Source organism: Sorex araneus, chromosome 5, assembly GCF_027595985.1.
Source record: "Sorex araneus isolate mSorAra2 chromosome 5, mSorAra2.pri, whole genome shotgun sequence".
Lineage (NCBI taxonomy): Eukaryota > Metazoa > Chordata > Mammalia > Eulipotyphla > Soricidae > Sorex > Sorex araneus.
This window is the reverse complement of record NC_073306.1, coordinates 57,334,546-57,355,267: the sequence shown is the minus strand read 5'-3', so window position 1 is coordinate 57,355,267 and position 20,722 is coordinate 57,334,546. Positions and strand designations below refer to the sequence as shown.

At 44.6% G+C, this 20,722-nt stretch overlaps 1 protein-coding gene across 2 annotated transcripts in view; it reads left to right on the top strand.

Annotated features, from left to right (window-relative positions):
• Positions 1 to 1,652: 1,652 nt before the first annotated feature.
• The window catches only part of SPEN (spen family transcriptional repressor), an 88,510-nt gene continuing 69,440 nt past the window's right edge, over positions 1,653 to 20,722 (top strand). The window contains exon 1 of one of the 2 annotated variants that reach the window (XM_004603362.2): positions 1,653 to 2,130. In XM_004603362.2, coding sequence (XP_004603419.2) covers positions 2,048 to 2,130 — 83 coding nt within the window. In that variant the 5' untranslated portion in view covers positions 1,653 to 2,047. The remainder of the gene's footprint in view (positions 2,131 to 20,722) is intronic. The other variant, XM_055139584.1, reaches the window with a different exon arrangement.

Sequence of the window (20,722 nt, the reverse complement as noted above, 5' to 3'; positions counted from 1 at the left end):
GCTCGTATCTCTCTGCTACTTTATATTCCACATATGAGTCTTTCTATGTCTGTCTCTTTCTTTCTGACTCATTTCACTCAACATAATACTTTCCATGTTGATCCACTTACATGCAAATTTCATGACTTCATCTTTTCTGAAAACTGCATAGTATTCCATTGTGTAGATGTACCAAAGTTCTTTTAACCAATCATCTGTTTTTGGGCACTCTGTTTTTTTTTCCCCATATTGTGGTTGTTGTAAACAGTGCTGCAATGAACATAGAAATGCAGATGTCATTTATACTATACCTTTTTGCCTCTCCGGTATATATTCCTAGGTATTTTTTCAGTTTTATGGGCCAAACCCATTGGTGCTCAAGGCTTACTCTGGCTTTGCACTTTCGTAAGGATTTCTGCTGACAGTGCTTGGGAAACCCTATGAAGTGCTGGGGATCAATCTTGGGTCACTTGCATGCAAGGCAAGTGCCCTACCCTGATGTACTATTGCTTCAGCCTGGTAAGTTGTATTTAAAGAGAACGAATGGGACAAAATATTTGAAATCTGACCTGTACCTCCAAACACACCAGATTTTTTTGGGGAGCCACACCCAGTTGTGCTTAGGGCTTACTCATGACTGCAGGCTCAGGGATTACTTCTGGCAGACTCGGGGGAGTATACGGGGTGCCAGAGATCAAATCCAGCTGGGATGCACGCAATACAGGTGCCCACTGAGCCTTCTCTCCAGCCTCACATCTGATATTTCTATGGAAAATAATTGTTAATTCCAGGCAATTCAACTTTTCTGGATTCAGTACAGCTGGTGTAATTTTGTGAGTTTCCCTCTAGCTCTTAAAGTGGACCTTTACAAAAGTTTAATTGTGAGCCGGGACTGTAGCTCAGAGGAAGAAACGTGTGTGCGAAGCCCTGGGTTCACTCTCCAGCACCGTAAACCAAGCAAAACCACCTCCCCAAGACACTTTGCCCCAAAGCCCCCAACACCAAAATTATATGGCTTTAGAATCCCTTAGCCCTGATGACTTCTGTTTATTATAGTAAATCCTTTGAGGGTCACAATATTAACAAGAGATATAAATGTCCCGTTCCAGTTCCATGTCTCATTTTAGTTCGATTCCGAGTATACCGTAATGATCAGCAAGGATATCTTGCAAGAGGTTTCGCAAGACCTTACGTAAAAATTAAGTCGTTTAACGAGGCAAGCTAATGATTTTTGAGAAGGATGGGTTTCTGACTACGTCGTTGCTCAGCTGGGCGGCGAGGACGGCCTTCCTCGGACCACTTTCCCAGGCGGGCGGACTTTCGCGAGAAGGGGGTGCCTAACTTTCCCTGGGAGAGAGGTGCAGGGCCGCCGTGTTGACACGCAGCCCTGTCAGTAACGGGCTTTCCTCACTTTTCCTCCCCCTGGCTGACACCTGGGGCCCTCGTCGGAGGGGCTGGCGGCAGCGCCGTCAGTGGCCCGCACGCGACGCGCCGGAGGCCTGACAGAGCGCCCGCCCCAGGGCCTCTGCCCGGCGCTCCCGCGCGCCTGCGCAACGGGACCGGGCGCGCGAGCGTCCCTTCCCGGCGCCGCGTTCCTCTCTGTCCCGCGCGCCTGCGCGCCGGCTGGGAGGAACTCGACGTCTCGGACTCGGCAGGCGGGCGGACGCGCGCGCGCCCGCGGCGAAGGAGGTGGGCCGCGCGCGCCGGTGGGAAGCGTCCGGCTGCCTCAGCGCCGACTTCGTCGTAGTCGCTGCCTCCCGGGTCCCTCTCGCCCCTCCTCCCCGCTCCCCCCGCCCGCCGCCGCCCGGGCGCATGCGCTGCCGGAGCGCGAGGGTCGGCTTCGGGTGTGTGGTGGCGGCAGAGCGGAGCTGCGAGGCCCGAGAGTCAGAACCTGGGGGAGAGGGATGGTCTCTGCACGGGGGGGAGCCGGAGGAGCCGCCGCCGCTGCCGACGCCACCGCCGCAGCCGCCGCCGCCGCCGCCTCGGCGTCCGCCTCCCGACGCTGACGGGCTCGTACGAAGCCGGCGAGGGGGAACCCGCACCAGCGGTCGCCGGCACACCGCCCAGCATGGTCCGGGAAACCAGGCACCTCTGGGTGGGCAACTTACCAGAGAATGTGCGGGAAGAGAAGATCATCGAGCATTTCAAACGGTGAGTGACACGAGGCCCGGGGCCGCGCTCGCTCGCTCGCTCGCTCTCTCGGGCGCCGCTGCCCGCTCCGGCCCGTTGCCCGCCCCTCCCCGTGCGCCGAACTGGCGGTGTGGACCCCGGCCCGCCCGACCCCGCAGACGGGTGCGGGGGGCGCGCGGGCTGCCCCGGCCGCCGCTGTCCGCGTCGCGGCGGCGTTGGGCCTCGGCGGAGCGGGCTCGGCGGCTGCCCCGTCCCTTCCGAATAAGGAGACCGCGCTCGGCCTGGCCCCGGGGAGCCGGCGCCGGCAGGGTGCCCTCCGGAGCTGGCGAGCTCGCGCTGGGGTCGCGTCCTTGCGCGCCGCGCTCGGGGCTCCCGGCGGCCGCCAGCCCGCCGGCCCGGGACCGAGCGGCGCCGACCCGAGCCCGCATCCTTGCCCGCGCCGGCAGCCCTGGTCCTCCGCCCCGCCGAGCCCGGCCGAGCCCCGCGACGCGGGGAAATGTCTGACCCAGGGAGGGAAGGTGATACAAAAGCCCCAGTGGTAGGTAGCGCGGGGCCGCGCCGCGCCGGGCGGGCGCTGCCCGGTTCTGGGGCTCCCGGCCCCCCCAGCCGGTGTTTCTGTGCGGCGGTGGACGGGTGTCCCGACCCAAGTGGGTTTCGCCTGTGTGGGCTCTGTCGCCCGCCCGCCTGCAGCTCCGGGGCCCCGGAGGAGGCGCAGGCGGAGGATGGGGGGTGGGGGGGAGGTGTGCATGCCGGCCCTGCAGGCACCTCCGGAGGGGACGGTGCCCACCGCCCGCCCGCCGGCGCCGCGGCCGTGGGGTTTCCCGCCCACCCACACGCCGCTCTGTTGTCCGCGCTTGCGAACAAGCCGGCCCGACAACTTCCCCGATGATGCTTTGGGGGGAACAAGGAATGAATGTTCCTGGCGGATCTCCTCGGGGCAGGTAGCGCCTGCCCTCTTTGTGGGACGTTTCTGTGCCCTCCACGTTAAAAACAAGCAAACAAAAAAAACGAACCCTACACTTAAAAAGGGATGGTCTCCTTAAACGCTTGTGCTCGGGTGCCAGTTGAGGGGGACCGCAGCAAATCTGCGATCGCCCGCGGAAATTACGGTTGCCTACAATAGACGGGGCCCTGCAAGATTTTAGGTCTGATTTACGCTTCATTCCCCTTTACTATCAAGTGAGCGGAGGAAATTATGGAGCGCCCTATTAGTGATTCACCATGGGAAAATGAGATCGCGCCGCTCGCGCCGGAGCTGTTGGGTTCGGGAAATGGAAGCAGCGGCAGCCCAGCTCAGCTCCTCTTTGCCTTTTTAAATGGAGGATCATTGATTCTGTTGGTGGTTGCTGTTACTGGGGTATTAAATCTTCACCGCTGGAGCGCGCGTCTGCGCGTGTCCGCGTGTGAAAAGAGCTGGGAAGAGTGAGGCCATTCATAACCTGCTAAAGCTGCCCTCGCCGGGCTGGGGGAGGCGCGCTTCCAGGGACTCTCCTGGTGTTTACTACGTTGTTCTGAGAAACCCGGCGAGGGGAAGGCCGGGAGCCGAAACACGCCTCTGGCAGTGGTGATAAAGGGGAGATCTCAGGGCGTATTTGGGAAACAGGAAACTTTCTCTTTGCCCCTTAAGGATGACTTCCCCCTCACCCCTTCGTCATTTGGGTGGGAAAAAGATTAAGCGCAGGTTATTGGAGTGGTAGAGCCACTTATATCTCCACTTTCATCTTGTGGACTTTCTCTGTAGGTCTTTGCTAGGGAAATACATTTGCACGGATGTTCGAGCACGTGCATTGCAGCATTTGCTTTGCCCATCAGTGTTAGGTAGCCAGATGTGTCATTTCACTTGATGCAGACTGCAGAGACCTTGCTTCTTCATCGCGGGGAGTTTGGCACCCCCTCCCCCCTTCAAGAGTAAGACTTAGGGAGAAGAAAGAGAAAGCCGTCCAGGGGAATTTCTGTAAGATTTGTAAGTGGTTGGTGCTGCGGTCCAGCTTGTGTGAATGACTTTCTAAAATGGCGGCCAGGACCCACTTTATGTGGGAATCAGCCGAGCAGATCTCAGAATGCAGAGGGAGGAGGGGGCGGAGGATGCGGGCTGCCTTGGAAAGCGCCAGTCTGGAGGAACGTTACCCTGTAAGAGGGTTTAGCTGGCATACTGCTCACGACTGCATTTAAAGGAGTATTACCTATAGCAGAGCAAAGCAGGTGCTGATAAAAGCAAATTAAGCAGACCACGTGTTCCTGAAACATTTTAAAAACAATTTAGGATATTTTAAAGCCTGTCTTTATTCTTTGAATAGGGAGTACATTATTTTATGGTTTTGAGTGAAAGGGGGACCAGGAATATGGCTCAGTAGTAAAAAGCTTGTCTTTCATGCATGAAACCTGGGTTCAAATCTTGCTTGAGAAAAATCTCCCCTTCATTCCTTCCTGACTCTAGAATTCCCAGTTCCCATCTTCCCCTCCCCCTCACTACAGGTAATCTCTTATTTCTGTTTTTTTTGTTGTTGTTGTTGCTGTTCTTGCCTGCCTGTACAAGAAATGTTCTAATATTGATCCAACTGTAGCGCTCACTCTACAGGAGCCGTGAAGGAACTCAGACCTTTTATCTCTATTGTTGAAAGTGTTTTTTAAAAATGTGTGATTGCTATTGGAAAAGAAGATAGATATGGAAAATTTAAGTGAAGGGGATAAAAAGGTAGTTCTACCAGAATGACAGCTCTCCCAGAAAACTAAAGTATCTTCACTTAAGGTGTCTTCTAGAGATAATTATGAGAAAAACTGCAGTATCTATATTATTAAAGTGCCTGCTTTTACCCATTTCCCTAGCTGATTGCGACATTAACTAATAACTGTTTTACAGGATTAAGAGGTGTACACTGGGAATACATTATATGAAATGTTTTCAAAATGAATGTTCTCATAATAGTGATTAGGCTTTTCTAGTAACTGTTTGGATTAAAAAAAAATTAATCCAAACAGCTTTGGGAGTATAGCAGTTTAGAGGGATGATGGAGCCACTTTAAGAGGAAGATCAGTGCAAATTCTTTGTTTATTATTTGTATTTTGATCAGTTTTGGTAGAATATGGGTTGCGGAAAGACTGCTGATTTTTTTCCCCCCTTTTCTCAGTGCCATAAAAAGACCAATCCAACCGTAGTAGTCTGAGCATTTTCAAAATTTGGCTTTATCTTCTTAGAATAATAATCGTACATCTATTGTATTCATTATCTTTACAACTTTAAGTATGCTGGTTAAAAAAAAAATAAAACATGGACTATTTTTGAATCAGATTTTAGTTAACAAAGATCCATTGCAGGGACTGAATTTACACAATAGAGTTAAGTCCTTTCCTTTGTATGTGAGCTTGGTTGAAGGGGGGAAGGGAGGGAGTTATACAACAATTGATTGCTGTCTTTGCTCTCTTTTAGTTTTAAGAGGGAGAGAACTGTGTGCTAAGGCGACTCCCTGAATTAGAATGAGCAAATGAATAGAACCCTTTAAGGAATATCAGATTTTCTATTTTTAATTTTAAGACTTGTAGTAAATCACACTATCAGTTTCTATCTCCCGGCTTTTAGAGAATAGGTTGAAGATTATGTAGAAGTTTTGGGATGTCCTTACACAATATAAAATACAGTATAAGTGTTTCCATGTCCTTACATACACCCTAGAGATATTTTTAGACTTAAATTTGACTCACTAGTTCCTATATCATTGCTACATCTTTTCTTTTTGAAACCAGTCAGTTTTTTTGTAGAAGCATCTCTGGTTTTCAATCTTTTATATTTTTTGTTTGTTTTTTGTTTTTCTGCCATACCCAGTGATGATCAGGGGTTACTACTGACTCTGAAATCAGGAATTACTCCTGGCAGTGCATGAGGGACCATATGGGATGCCTGGGATTGAGCCCAGGTCGGTTGTGTGCAAGGCAAATGCCCTGCCCCGCTGTACTATGGCTCCAGCCCCTTATAATTTTGAATATCTATTTTATGATGGGCATTTGCACATCTTACCCCCCTCCCCCTTATGGTGCCAGGAATCAAATCCGTGGCCCCCTTTTTTGGAGGGAAATGAATTTGGGCCAACTGAGGAGTGTGCAGAGGCTGCTCTTGGCTCTAGGTTAAGGGATCACTCCTGGTGGTCTTCAGGGGAACTTTTGTGGTGCAGTGGTTGAATTAGAGACTGCTACATAAAAGGTAAGCATCTTATGTAGTATACTATCTATTTAGCTTCAAAACCCTGGATTTCCTAAAAATATAGCAGGCAGTCTACCACAGGGCTACATCTCCAGTCTTTTGCACATTTCGTTTTATGGGTCTACCTGGTAGTGCTAAGGGTTTACTCCTGGGCTCTGCTCTCAGAGATCACTTCTGATGGGGCTTGGGGAAACCATATGGGGTACCAGGGGTTGAATCTGGGTCAGCCATACACATGGTCCCTGAACATTTAGGGAATGTATTCTGCTACTTGAGTTATTTCCTCAGGCCATTTGGCACATATTAAAACTAAAATGTATGGTGTTATCATGATAATGAATACAGAATTTTGAAATGCATTTGCCCTCCAAGTAGAATACTTCTGGCAAAGTTGAAGGAGAACATATAGCTCAATGCTCGGAAGAATGATGGTGTTAGACCTGTTTAGAGGGCACCTCTCCAAGTACTTTTCTTACAGACTCTTGATTGCTCAGGCTTTGTTTGGTATGTTTATGAAGAAATTTCAGACTTGATTTTGAGACATTCCTAATCTTTGAGCAGTACTGCTTTGGAAAGATTTATATGATAGTTAACAAAGATATTGGTAATATGAGTTAAGATATTTTTCAAGCCCCTTCCCTCCCTCCCTCCCTCCCTCCCTCCCTCCCTCCCTCCCTCCCTCCCTCCCTTCCTTCCTTCCTTCCTTCCTTCCTTCCTTCCTTCCTTCCTTCCTTCCTTCCTTCTTCTCCCTCCCTCTCCTTCCCTTCTCCCTCCCTCTGTTTCTTTTCTTTCATTCATTCATTTTTGTGCCACAGCCAGCTGTTTCAGGGCTTACTCCTGTCTGTGCTTAGTGATCATTCCTGGTGGTGCTTGGGACTGTATGGGGTGCCCCAGGTCAGTGTGTGTCCTGCCCACTCTGCCATCTTTCAGCCCATAGATTTCTATTTTGTTGTTGCTGTTGTTAGGGGTTGTGTGTGTGGGTAAACCTGGTGGAGTTTGGGAGCTACTCCTTCCCCATTTTATGCTCAGGGAACCATGTGATACTGGGAATGGAACCTGGGAATGGGCTTCCTGAGTGCAGAGCATGTGCTCAGCTTGTTCTGTTACTTTCCAGCATCCAAATAATATTCTCTCAATTCCCTTTTGTGAGTGTGAGTGGTATGTGTGTGTGTATGTGTGTGTGTGTGTGTTGCTGGGGACCAAACTCATGGCTTCAAACATGAAAGGCAAGAACACTATCACTGGATACATTCTGCTGACTGCCCTCCCTTAGTTCAGAGTTTTGCTTGCAGTTTTTAAAAGTTTGAGTTATTTCTTGAAAATTAGCATCCAACTGGAGACATATGTCTTTTTTTTTTTAATTCCCCCATTTTTATTTTTTGTTTTCTTTTTGGCCACACATGACAGTGCTCAGGACTTATTTCTGGTTCTGCACTCAGGGATCACTCCCAGTGGTGCTTGGGAGACCATATGTGGTGCTGGGGATCAAATCATGTGCAAAGCAAGCACATCTTACCTGCTGTACTATCTCTATCTCTCCAGCTCAGGCTATCTACATTTTGAGCAAAAATAACATACTCTTGCAAAACCCAATTAAAATGTTTGACTGTTTTATTAGAACCAGTCATTTTTGTGTGATATCTATCTGATTTCAAGTGTGTGGAAGCATGTCTTGCTTGAAAAGATGTACTTGTTATAATTTTACATTATCTTGGAATAATTTTAAAGTGTTGCATTATTCCTATTTTTACCCTTCCATATCTCTGTCTGCCAAGCTAAATTTATAATAGAAAAACTGACAATTGGATATATTTGTAAAACCCTAACTTAAATTTAGTGAATTCTTGGATTTAACTATGATTTTATGGTTTTTGGCCACACCAGGCAGTGGGCAGGGGTCACTCCTGGTAGGGCTTGAGAGACCATATAGGGTGCCAGAGAGTGAACCTGAGTCAACTGTGAGCAAGGCAAACACCCTACCCACTGTACTGTCTGACTTCCTAACTAATTATGATTTTATTTCGAGTATAGAGGTGAATTGAAGTCTAGCATATTTAAAGATTTTATTATGTAATAAGGAATTGCTCTAGTTCTTACAGTTAAGGACTATTTGTGAGATAGTTCAGATGGGAAAGTTTTTGGATTTTGGGCTATCACTCCTGGCTGGATTTGATGGATCCTAAGTTGTGATAGGGATCAAACCATGGTCAACCAGCGCAAGACAAGTGCCTTACCTGCTCTACTATCTCCTTGGTTTTTAACTGTGTTCTGCTTAAAAACCTAGGATTTGATTTTTTTTTTTTTTCTTTTTGGGTCACACCTGGCGATGCACAGGGGTTACTCCTGGCTCATGTACTCAGGAATTACTCCTGGCGGTGCTCAGGGGACCATATGGGATGCTGGGAATCGAACCCGGATTGGCTGCGTGCAAGGCAAACACCCTACCTGCTGTGCTATTGCTCCAGCCCTGGATTTGATTTTCTTATTAAAAGTAATTTGTTTTCCTGGCTCTGTGCTCAGGAGTGACCCCTGGCAGGTGCTTGAGAAACCATAGATAATGCTAGGGATTCATATTGAGGTTGACTGGATGCAAAGCAAGCATCTTTTATTGCTGTTGTTTAGACACACCTGATGATACTCAGGGGTTACTCCTGGCTCTGCACTCAAGATTCACTCCTGATGGGTCTCAGGGAACCATATGGGATGCCTGAGATTGAACCCTGGTCAGCTGTTTGTAAGGCAAATCACCCTACCCGCTATACTATCGTTCTGGCCCCAGTAAAGCAGTCATCTTGACTTCTGCAGTATCTCTTGAGCTTCCAAAAACAATTTAAATTTTGGGGCTGGAGTGAAGAGATAATACAGTGGGTGGGCACTTGTCTTGCATGCAGCTAACCTAAGTTCAATCCCTAGCATCCCATATGGTTCTCCAAATCCCAACAGAAGTGATCCTTGAGCTCAGAGCCAGGAGTAAGCTCTGAGCAACACTGGGTGTGCCCCCAAACAAATAACAAAGCAATTTGTATTTTATAAAATTATATTTGGGATTTAATAATTTGTGTGTTTTATAAATAGAAATGAATAAACTAGTAGGTGGTATTTTTTCCCCCTCAGCCATGGTGGGGGGAAATTTTAATTTTTTAAAGATGGTGGTTTGCAAAAAGTCTCTTTCACATTTAGGATTTTTTGTTATTTTTTTGAGTTTGGGGCCACACTTGCAATTGCGCAGGGTTACACGTGGCTCTGTGCTCAGCACTACTCCTGGTGATGCTTGGGGGACTGTCCATATGGGATACCTGGAATCAAAATGGGTTGGCTGTGTACAGGGAAAGTACCCTCTATGCTGTACTATCGTTTTAGCTCTGCTCTTACAAATTTCTTACTAGAGTTCTTTTAGTTAGTAGGGTAGCATAACTGGTATCCATAGTTTTTCTACAAGCGTTAATCATCTGTTTTCATATTTTCATTATCATTGTATCACTGTCATCTCCTTGCTCATTGATTTGCTCGAGCAGGTGCCAGTAACGTCTCCCATTTGTCCCTGTCACGGTCAGGGGAATGAGGCCCATTATTGTTATGTTTTTGGCATATCGAATACATCATGGGTAGCTTGCCAAGCTCTGCTGTTCGGGAGAGCTCTTATTCGGGAGCTTTGTTTTATAGTCTCTGGATCTTGGCCATTGATGAAATTACATGGTGCTGGGGGCAGTTTGTGGGTATGACTGCCAACCTACTGGAAAACTGGGGACCTGGGTGGAGGAGGCCCAGTCCCTATCCTAGCAGGCTTGGAGATCTCAGCCACAGGTTCCGAATACCTGGGTTCCTCTGTCCATTCCTTCATGGGTAAGGCTCGTCTGAGCATGTGGAGAGTGGTCTTGAGCATGGCTTTGGCTGGGTTCTGGAGGTTTTCAACTGCTGGGGCTCTGCTTGGGGCGGGGAGGGAGACTTAACCCATCCCATCCAAGGAGGATCTGGTGAAGACAGCCTGGCGCAAGGACAGAATTTTCATTGTAATTGTCAATATCTTATTGTGCCCCTCATGACTTAGAAATTATAGCAGTTGTGTGTTTTAGGTGGATTTAAAGTGTTCTGCCTTGGAGAATTTGAACATAACACAAAAAGTAGGAAAAAAGTAAATGTGCTCTGCTCATCTTTAAGCCCCGACAATTACCAACTATTGTCTGTTTAGCTTTCTAAGAAAAAAATAAAGCAAAGTAGGGGGATAGAGCACTAAATGGTGTGAGAGTGCTTTATATGCCATAATGAAGGTCTGCTAATGCCTTGATACACTCTTCTTCATGTTTTATTGTTGACACTTCAATGACAGATGAGGCAAACAGCATGGATCCATCCTACCATTGGTAATTTGATCTTTGATCACATAGATTAGTGTCTTCACCATTTACCCTTGTTTGTTTAGCATTTTTATTGCAAGATTTTTTTTTTACTATTCTGATAGTCATTTCCATCATCACCCACCAGCCTTTCCCTAGACAACATTTTCCTGTATTGTATGCTTCTGTGATTTTGCCAAGTGATTATTAACTGTGATTGTTCTATATTTATTCTACTGTTGGTAAAAAATTTCCTGCATATGGTAGAAAGATATAACTCAGTGGAGTGCATGCTGAATTTGATCCTTGGCACCACATGGTCGCTTGAGCTGTGCTAGATGTAGCCTCTTTGCCCTTCTGTTCACCCCCTTCCAATAAAATAACTTTCCCACATATATAAAACAAATATAACACTCCAGAAGGTATTCATGATTTTTTTTCTTTCCCCAATGGATTTTTTTTCCCCCAATGGATTTTAATCTAGGACTTCTTTTGGCATCCACATCCTAGATTTGACCAGTGGAAGCATCTTCTAACCAGTGTTTGTAATACTGTATTATTATTATTGTTGTTGTTGTTGTTGTTTTGCTCTTTGGGTCACACCCGGTGATGCTCAGGGGTTACTCCAGGCTTTGCACTCAGGAATTACTCCTGGGGGTGCTCGGGGGACCATATGGGATACTGGGAATCGAACCCGGGTCAGCGGCATGCAAGGAAAACGCCCTACCCGCTGTGCTATCGCTCCAGCCCCAATACTGTATTATTTTTATATCTTCCCATCAATTTTTCCCTTCCACTTCCACCTTCCCCTTATTCCTTTACATTTATTTCTGGCACTACTAAAGCTCATTGTTTACTTTCCCTGTCCTAGTTTTGGAATTAGCCATTTTTCCAATTAGGGCTCTGATTTCTCTTAGTGTGTGTGATGGACGGTATGCAGAATTTGGGTGTTTAGTTTACCCATAGCCACAAAATTAAGATGTGACTTGTGCAGGCTTGCTCTTCAAGCCCATTTCTGTTCTCCCTTGAACACAAATATCACTTGTTTGTCTCTTTGCTTGCTTATTTCTCCATTCTGAGGAAGCCCATGTTCTCTCTTAAACACATTTTCCCTCCCTCTCTTCCTCCCTTCCCCCCTCCTTCTTTCTCTCACTTCCACCTTTCTTTCCCAGCTGTGCTTAGGATTTACTACTGAGTAATGTGCTCAGGCCTTACTCCTAGCTCTGAGTTCAGGGATCACTCCTAGCAGGCTTGGGGGACCATGTCAGGTGCCAGCTCAGGGTTTCCTCCTGGTTCTGCACTCAGGGATCACTCTTGGTGGGCTGGGGGATCATATAGACAGTCAGAGATTGAACCCGGGTTGACCATGTGCAAGGCAAACACCCTACCTGTTGTACTATCTCTGTCTTTCCAGCCGCCTCAGACTGCTTTTCCCTCCATCCTCTATATTACTCTTGGTTCCAACCTAAGGGAGTTTGTTAATGCATTAAGACTCTTTTAATTTATTTTTAATTTTTTTGGTTGCACACCTGACTGTGCTTAGGAATCATTCCTAGTGTATTCCAGGAGACCATATGTGGTTCCTGGGATTGAGTTTGAGTCCACTGCATGTAAACCAAGCACCTCATTCATTGTACTATATCTAGCCCCAAATTTCTCTTCTCATTTCTCTCTCTCTCTCTCTCTCTCTCTCTCCCCCCCCCCTCCCTCTCTCTCTTTGTAAGTGAAGTAAAATAGTTAAAAAAAAATAGCTATATAAGGGGCTAGGGTGATAGTACAGCGGGTAGGGTATTTGTCTGGCTTGTAGCCAACCCGGGTTTTATCCTCAGCATCCCATATAGTCCCCTGAGCCCCACTGGGAGTGATCCCTGAGTGAAGAGTAATTCCTGATGTTTGTATTTTAATACAGTCCCTGAACATTGCTGGGAAAATGCTTAAAAAAAAAAATCTATTTTAAGTGTGGAGTATGTTAAATTTGGGGGAAATGTGTGTGTCCTTTAACCACCACCAGAATCAGGATACTGTTGTTTTATTTATAGGGGAATACACCCAGTGCCTGTAGTCTGGGACCAAGTAGTACTAGGGCTAGAACTCAGGTTCTGGGGCCAGAGAGATAGTACAGTGGGTAAAGTACATGCATATGGCCAACCTGGGTTCCATTCCCAGTACCACAGATATTCTTCTGATTCCTGCATAGTGATTTCTGAGTACAGTCAGGAGTAAGCCCTGAGCACACACTGTCAGGTGTGCCTCCAAAACAAAAAACAAAATCAATAAATCAGGGTCTTGCTTATGTTATGCATGTGCTCTACCATTTGTAATAGCTCCTTGACCCCCACACTTTATGTTTTGATGTACATTGAGTTTTTTTTTTCTAATACTTTTTTTTTTTTGCTTTTTGGATCACACCAGGTGATGCACAGGGGTCACTCCTGGCTCTGCACTCAGAAACTACCCCTGGTAGTGCTCAGGGGACCATATGGGATGCTGGGAATCGAACCCTGCTCGGCTGCGTGCAAGGCAAACGCCCTACCCACTGTACTATCGCTCCAGCCCCTACATTGAGTTTTTGTTTTAAGGTTTTTGGGCCACACCTGGCAGTGCTTGGGGATTATTCCTGGCTCAGTGCTCATGAATTACTTCTGGCAGACTCGGGGCACCTATGAGGTTTGGGAATTGAACCCAGCTCAGTCTTGTGCCAGGCAAGTTCTGTTGCTTCAGCCATGAACACTAAGTCTTTTTGCATGGGTGGGAATTGGAGCCACCAGTGCAGAACACTGCAGGTACTGGGCAGTAGGGCATGCAATGCAGGGATGCAACTTAGGTCTTTGCACATGCTGAGTTTGTATTTTACGACTTACTTCCCTGGCTACAGTAAACCTATATTTTGATGTTCATGTGTGTGTGTGTGTGTGTGTGTGTGTGTGTGTGTGTTACTTTTGACTTTGCACTGAAATTCCTCCTGACATTGCTTGAGAAAACCATATGGGATGCTGGGGATTGAACCGGGGTGGGCTGAATGCAAAGCAAGTACTCTACCTGCTGGTCTTCTCTCAGCTTGATGCTTTGGTATTGTACTGGAGGTGTTTGGTAGTTGTGAGGCATTAGTGATTGAACTTGAACTGGGACCAGTCTCCCTGACTGATTTTTTTTTTTTTTTTTTTTGCTTTTTGCGTCACACCTGGCAATGCACAGGGGTTACTCCTGGCTCTGCACTCAGGAATTACTCCTGGCCATGCTCAGGGGACCATATGGGATGCTGGGATTTGAACCCGGGTCGGCTGCGTGCAAGGCAAACGCCCTACCCGCTGTGCTATCTCTCCAGCCCCTGATGTTTGTATTTTAATATTCATTTGTTTGTATTCTTAGGTATTTTATTTTAACATGATGCTGAGAAAGGGTTTTATAGGACTCACCAAATGGTTAAAGTAGTTCAGAATACTTTGGAATCTTTAAAAACCAGAGCAGTAGATATAGCCGAGTAGGCTGAGTGTATGCTTTGTATGCAAGAAGTCTGGGCTTGATTCTTGCACTGCATGGTTTTATTGGTACCATATGATAGATCCCTTGGCATCACAGAATGTGATCACTAAGCACAGAGCTGGGAGTAGCTCCCAAGTACTGCTGTCTGTGGCCCACAAACAAAAACATTACCCCCCTCCCCCATAAATAAAAAGGTTAAAAACCACCAGTTTAAGGTTGAGGAGATAGTTCAAAGGGTTGCATATTAGGTTTGATTCCCAGCACTGCATCTTCTGAGAACCCCTAGGTGTGTTACCCAAATATCAAACAAAACATAAAGAACTATTGATTTTTAGAGAAACTATTAGGTTGAGAATAGAATGCTACTAGCATATTGGGTTGTTTAATTTAGCTTTGACATAAAAAGATTGAGGTGGAAAAATTTGAAACATTAGAGTGGGTTGAGTATATTCTTTGCATGTAGGAGGTCCAGGTTCAGTACTTTAGGGCAGAGTACCAGGAGTAACCCTGGAGCACTACTGGGTGTGGCCCAGAAACCTGAAAAGGAAAAAAAAGAAGTCAAAACTGACCCCCCAAAAAACTGCTTATTTTTGGATTTTGCTTAGGCCTTAATACTGACTCTGCTCAGGAATCATTCCTGCTGGGCTTGGGCACCATTGGGTGTTGGGGGTTGAACGTGGGTAGGCCGTTTAATCACCTTGCCTCATATACTATCCCCTCTGGCCACTAAAGTGCTTATTTTCCTATATTCCTAATAATGTAGATATAACTAAAATTTTCCTCTCGGAGAGCCCGGCAAGCTACCAAGAGTATCCCGCCCGCACAGCTGAGCCTGGCAAGCTACCCGTGGCATATTTGATATGCCAAAAACAGTAACAAGTCTCACAATGGAGACATTACTGGTGCCTGCTCAAGCAAATCCATGAACAACAGACGACAGTGCTAATAGTGCTAAAATACTAAAATTTAAGTTTTTGTGTTACTGGTATTTTCTTTAAAAACATTGGATTTTCAAAATTTTGAGTGTTTTTATTATTTGACTATATTTTGCTCTTCAGGAGTTTTAATTTTTAATATGGCTTGATTTGTATGGTCTTTTCCTTTATGATTTATGGATTTTACCTCCCGCTGAGAGACTTTCTTAGACACATAATTATATAACAAACTAATAATTTTTGAGGAAGGGCAGAGAGAAAGAATAAATTAGCAAACAGTTACAACTCTCCTTTGTTCTTCTGCCACCCCCTGCTCCTTTCAACTAATCAAGTAGAGGAATATTTACGGATATGAGCTTTGCCCAAATTGAGACTAAGCCTCTACAGCAGATATCCTTTTGCTGACTTTAGTGATTGTCTCTTGACATCTTTAGTAATTACTCATATTTAAAGGAGTGTGACTAAGGATCTGGAGAGATAGTACATGGGTAAGGTGCTTGCCTTGCGCTCAGCCGACATGGATTCAATCCCAAGCACCACATATAGCCCCTAAACCCTGCCAGAAGAGTGATTCCTGAGCACAGAGCGAGGAGTAAGCCCTGAGCCTCTGAGCATTGCTGGGTATAGTTCCCCTCCTCCCCCAGAAAAAGATTTAAAAGGGCAATGTATTAATCAATACAGTTTTTAAGTTTGTGTTGTTCTGGTGATCTGGGAATCAGACCCAGAGTATAACATATGCAAGACAAGTGCTCTTACTGCTGAGTCACATTCCCTTCCTTAATAACAAGTTGTTTTATAAATTGTTTCATGCATAAGTAAAATTTACTGTAGATTTCCTATGACAGAATTCTCTATCATCATGAAATGAAGATATATTTTCACTGTTTATCTTTCCAGCAAGGTACGCTTGAAATAGAAAATGTCTTCCCAGTTTGCCTAGTTACAGGAAATATAGTATACAGTTGATTTATGATGCAGGCACTGGCAATTAAATGTCGAGATAACATTTTTTGTATTTAAAGAACAAGCTCTTTATATTTTCTTTTTAATATGTCTTAAGTATAATCCACACATAAAACTAACATTTTAAGTATATAATTCAGTTGTTTTTATTCTATTAACAGTGTTGTGCACTTTTAGAAATTTTCATCTCTCCATGATAAAACCCATAGCCATTAGTAGTCACTCTCTCTTCTCTCTTTTTACACCCCCAGGTAGCCAGTAATCAATGTACTAGTTATTTGAATTTATCAGTTTTAGGCCACATATATATACATATATTTATATTTCAGGGGCTGGTAAGGATAATCAATGCCTATTATGTAACTTATAAAATGATGAAAGGAGATCAATCATTGCAACAAAACTGGCAATATTGGGGCAATTTAAACATTTGTTTGGAAATTTAGAATATAGCGTTGATTAATGTTTTTTGAATATTATTATTATTATTATTATTATTTTTATTATTATTTTTCTTTTGAATTTTGGGCCACCCCTGGTAGTGCTCAGGTCTTATTTCTGGTTCATTACTAGGGAATCTCTCCTGTTGTTGCTTAAGGGACCATGTGCTAGGGATTGAAAGGGCACCTCCCATTTGCAAGCACTTCGGGAAAAACATTTTTAAAAAAGTTTGGGTCACATCTGGTGATGCTAAAGGGTTACTTCTGGTTCTGCACTCAGAAATTATTCCTGGTAGTGCTTGCAGGACCGTATGAGATGCTGGGTCAGTCGCATGAAAGAAGCACCTTACACTGTACTATTATCTTTCCAGTCTCAACTCTGGGAAATTATTATCTATGATTTCTTCAGTTAGTGGTTCTTCAGTAAATTTGTCTTTTTGTTCTTTAGGGACACCAGTGAATTTTACCATTTCTCTTGAACAATCTCGGAGCTCTCTCATATGCTATTTCTTTTATACTTCCCCCCCACCCCTACCATCTTTTAGATATTATCTACATCTTGGAAATATAGCATACAGGATATAAAGGACCCCCCCCCACCCCAACACACACACACACACAGTTATTCTGCTGCTTAGATCTACTATTGAGTTTTTTTTCTTTTTCCTTATGTTTTTTGTGCCACACCTAGCAGTGCTCAGGGGTTACTCCTGGCTTTTGCTCAGGAATTACTCCTGGTGGGCCTTGGCGTATCTGTATGGTGTTGGGTATAGAACCTGGGTTGGGCATGTGAAAGTTAATCATTTGTCTTATCCATTATACTATGGCTTCACCCCCTCTCCATTCACTTTTGTATTTTAACAAATATTCCATATACTACATTTTTAAAATCCGTTTTTAGACCATTGATGAACACCTGGATTGTTTTCATCTTTGGCTTATTTTGAAAAATGCTATAGTGAACATTAGTTTACATAAAGCTATTTGAGTTCCAGTTTTCCTTCTGGATGTATACCTAGAAGTGGAATTGCTGGGCTATATGGTAATTTTTTTTCTTTTTGGGGTCACACCCAGCAATGCTCAGGGGTTACTCCTGACTCTGCACTCAAGAATTACTCCTGGTGGTGCTCAGGGGACCATATGGTATGCTGGGGATCGAACGTGAGTTGGTTGTGTGCAAGGCAAACACCCTCCCCGCTATATTATCACTGCCCCTCATATAGTAATAATGCTTTGAAACCGTTCTGAACTTTTTTTTTTAAACCTTTTTGGGCTGCACCTGGTGATGCTCAGGGGTTACACTTAGAGGACTATATGCTGGGAATTAAACATGGGTCAGCCAGTGCAAGGCAAGTGATCTTTTCACTGTACTATCTGTCCGGCCCCAGTTCCCAATTTTTCAACAAAAGCGAACATTTATAGTCCTACCAACTATGCATGGGGGGTTCTGCCCTTTCCCTTTCTCTTGCCCCTTTCCCTTGCGCTTCACTTTTTCCTTTCCCTTTCCCTGTTCCTTTCCCTTACCTCCTCTCAGTACTACTCAGGGGCTCTTCCATTCTTTGTGCTCAGGAGTGACCCCTGGTGGTGTCAGGGGTTGAACCATGTTTGACTGCAGCATGCAAGGAAAGTGCCTTATTTTATTCTCTGTACTATCCAGCCCAAGGGTTCATAGTTTTCTACCTCCTTGCTAAAGCTTGTTCTTTCTCCATCCTTGTGGATGTGGGTGGTCTCTTGTGTTTTTGTGTTTGTGGGGGTACACCCTTAGTGCTGAGGGAAAAACATTTCCAGCTTGGTGTTGGGAGCCATTTTGGTGGTGTTCTGAGGGCCATTCAATATCAGAGATCAGACTGAGGTTTCCTTCATGAAAAACATGTACTTCAGCCCTTTGAACCATTTCCTTTTCCTCATTGTGGTATGAACTTGCGTTGTCCTTATGCGTTTTGAGCATTAGTGAATGAAATGTTCTGCCCATTTTCAGATGTTGAGAGGCCAGAGAGATAGTGCTGGGTTTAGACTTCCCTGGCACTGCTTAGTTCTCCAGCTCTGCAGGTATAATTCCTGAACACCACAAGGTGTGGCCCAAAGTAAACAGATTGTCTGTTCATAAGATTTCTTATATCCCAGATATATGTCCTTATAAGATGCACTGAAGGATATTTTATGGTTTTGGTTTTGGCGGTGCTCAGGGCTTATTTCTGACTCTGCACTCAGGAATCAAACCATGGTCAGTCATATGCAAGTGCCCTGCCCACTGTGCTCTCTCTCTCCCCAAAAGTTTTTTTTTTATGTTTGAAAAGAACTATTTCAATAGAAACCAGAGCTACAGTGCAGTGGGTAGTATGCTTGTCTTGTGTATGACTGACCTGGGTTTGATCCCTGGAACCCCATGTGGTTCCCCAAGCATTGCCAGGAGTGATCCCTGAGAGCAAAGCCAGGAGTAAGACCTGAGCACAGCTGGGAGTGGACTCCCCCCAACTATTTCAATTGAAAAGATTCCTTTATCAGATTATATAATTATGCTACTTCTAGTTCAGTTGTCTGATCAAACTGGATTTTAAGATTGTTTTCTTTGTAAGAGTTAATGATGATTTTTACCAAAATATAGGAAGAAAAGTTCTGTTTTCAGTTGTCAGCTTCTTCAGAGGAAGTTAAAATAATGATCTTGGATTGTCAGCAAATAGAACTGCTATATTTAAAAATGCTGTTCCTTCCTTACTAATATTACAAATTACATGTAAAGTTCAATTAAAGATACCCTAATATATTTTATTTACATGAACAATAGATACTTTCTGATTATTAAAAAAAGAATATGTGCCTCAAAGTATTATTTTCATTTATTAATATATGAAACATAATTATAAATTATGAATTCTAAGTTTTCTCCTAATCCTAGGAAAAAGAAAATTAAATATAGAAATATATTTAAAGTCATACTATCAGGTTGGGGAGATAGCTTCAGGACTGGAGCACATGCTTTGCATGTGAAGACCTGGGTTCAGTTCTCCTAACACTGAGGGAATTTCCCTTGAGCATGGAGCCTAGAGTAACTCCTGAATACCACTGGGTGTGCTCTCCCCCAGCCCCTCAAACTGAACAAACAAAATTACACTGTTGAAATATAAATGTAGCTTAGTGGTTGTGCACTTGCTTTGTATGTGAAGCCCCGATTTCAAGTCCACATGCACACGTATACATAATTAGGCTGTTACTTGTAAATAGACAAAGTAAATGCCTGAATTTCTTTTACCCTCAAGTAAGAAGTGTTTGAAATTATTTCACATTTCCAGTTTTATTATTTTACTTTAAAATCAAAATGAGAAATAACAAGGTCTAGAGAGATGACTCAATGATTGGAGAGCATTTCTTGCATGCAGGAGGCTTGGGTCACTTTGAACACTGATAGATGTGGCCCTAAGACAAAATAAAACAAAATGAAAATGAAACCCATAAAATAGCTATGTCCTAATGAATTTTTATTAAATTTAAATTTAATCCTTGAGTACAGAGCTAGGAGTAAGGCCCGAGCACTGCTGGGTAGGGCCCCAATTCCCCCTGCTGTCCTATGTGTTTTTTTTCCTTGGTTTTTGAGTCATACCAGTGGTGCTCAGGTATCACTCCTGGTGGGGCTCAGGGTGCCATTTGGGGTGCTGGGGACCAAACCCTGGGTAGACTGCATGTAATCCAAGTGCCTTACCTTCTGTACTATCTTTTTCACCCCAAGAATATGAACATTTCTGAGGTCTTGGCACTCATTTTAGCAAGTATTCTAGAAGGTAAAGGGTACTTTGGTAAATGTATTTAAGAAATAATAGCAATAAAATAGTGTGGTTAAAACAATTGCCTTAATAAAGGAACAAATATGGGACTAGAATGATAGAACAGTGTGTAGGACATTTGCCTTACATGTGACCCAGGTTCCATCTCTGGCCTCCTATATGGTCCCCTGAGCACTGCCAGGAGTAATTCCTGGGTGCGGAGCCAGGAGTAACTTCTGAGCATTGCCAGGTGTGGCCCAAAACCACCACCACAACAACAACCACGAAAAGAAAAAGAATGAGTATAGATGCATGTTGTTTGGTTTTGGTTTTGGCTTTGACTACAGCTGTGTTCAAGAACCATTACTGGAGTGACCTGGGAGACCATATGTGGTACTGGGAATCGAACCAAGGTTGACTGTATGCAAGGCAAGTGGCCTTCTTGCTATACTCTATCTTTGCCCCAAAAGTCATTTAAACATCTGCCCTGCCATATGAATATAAG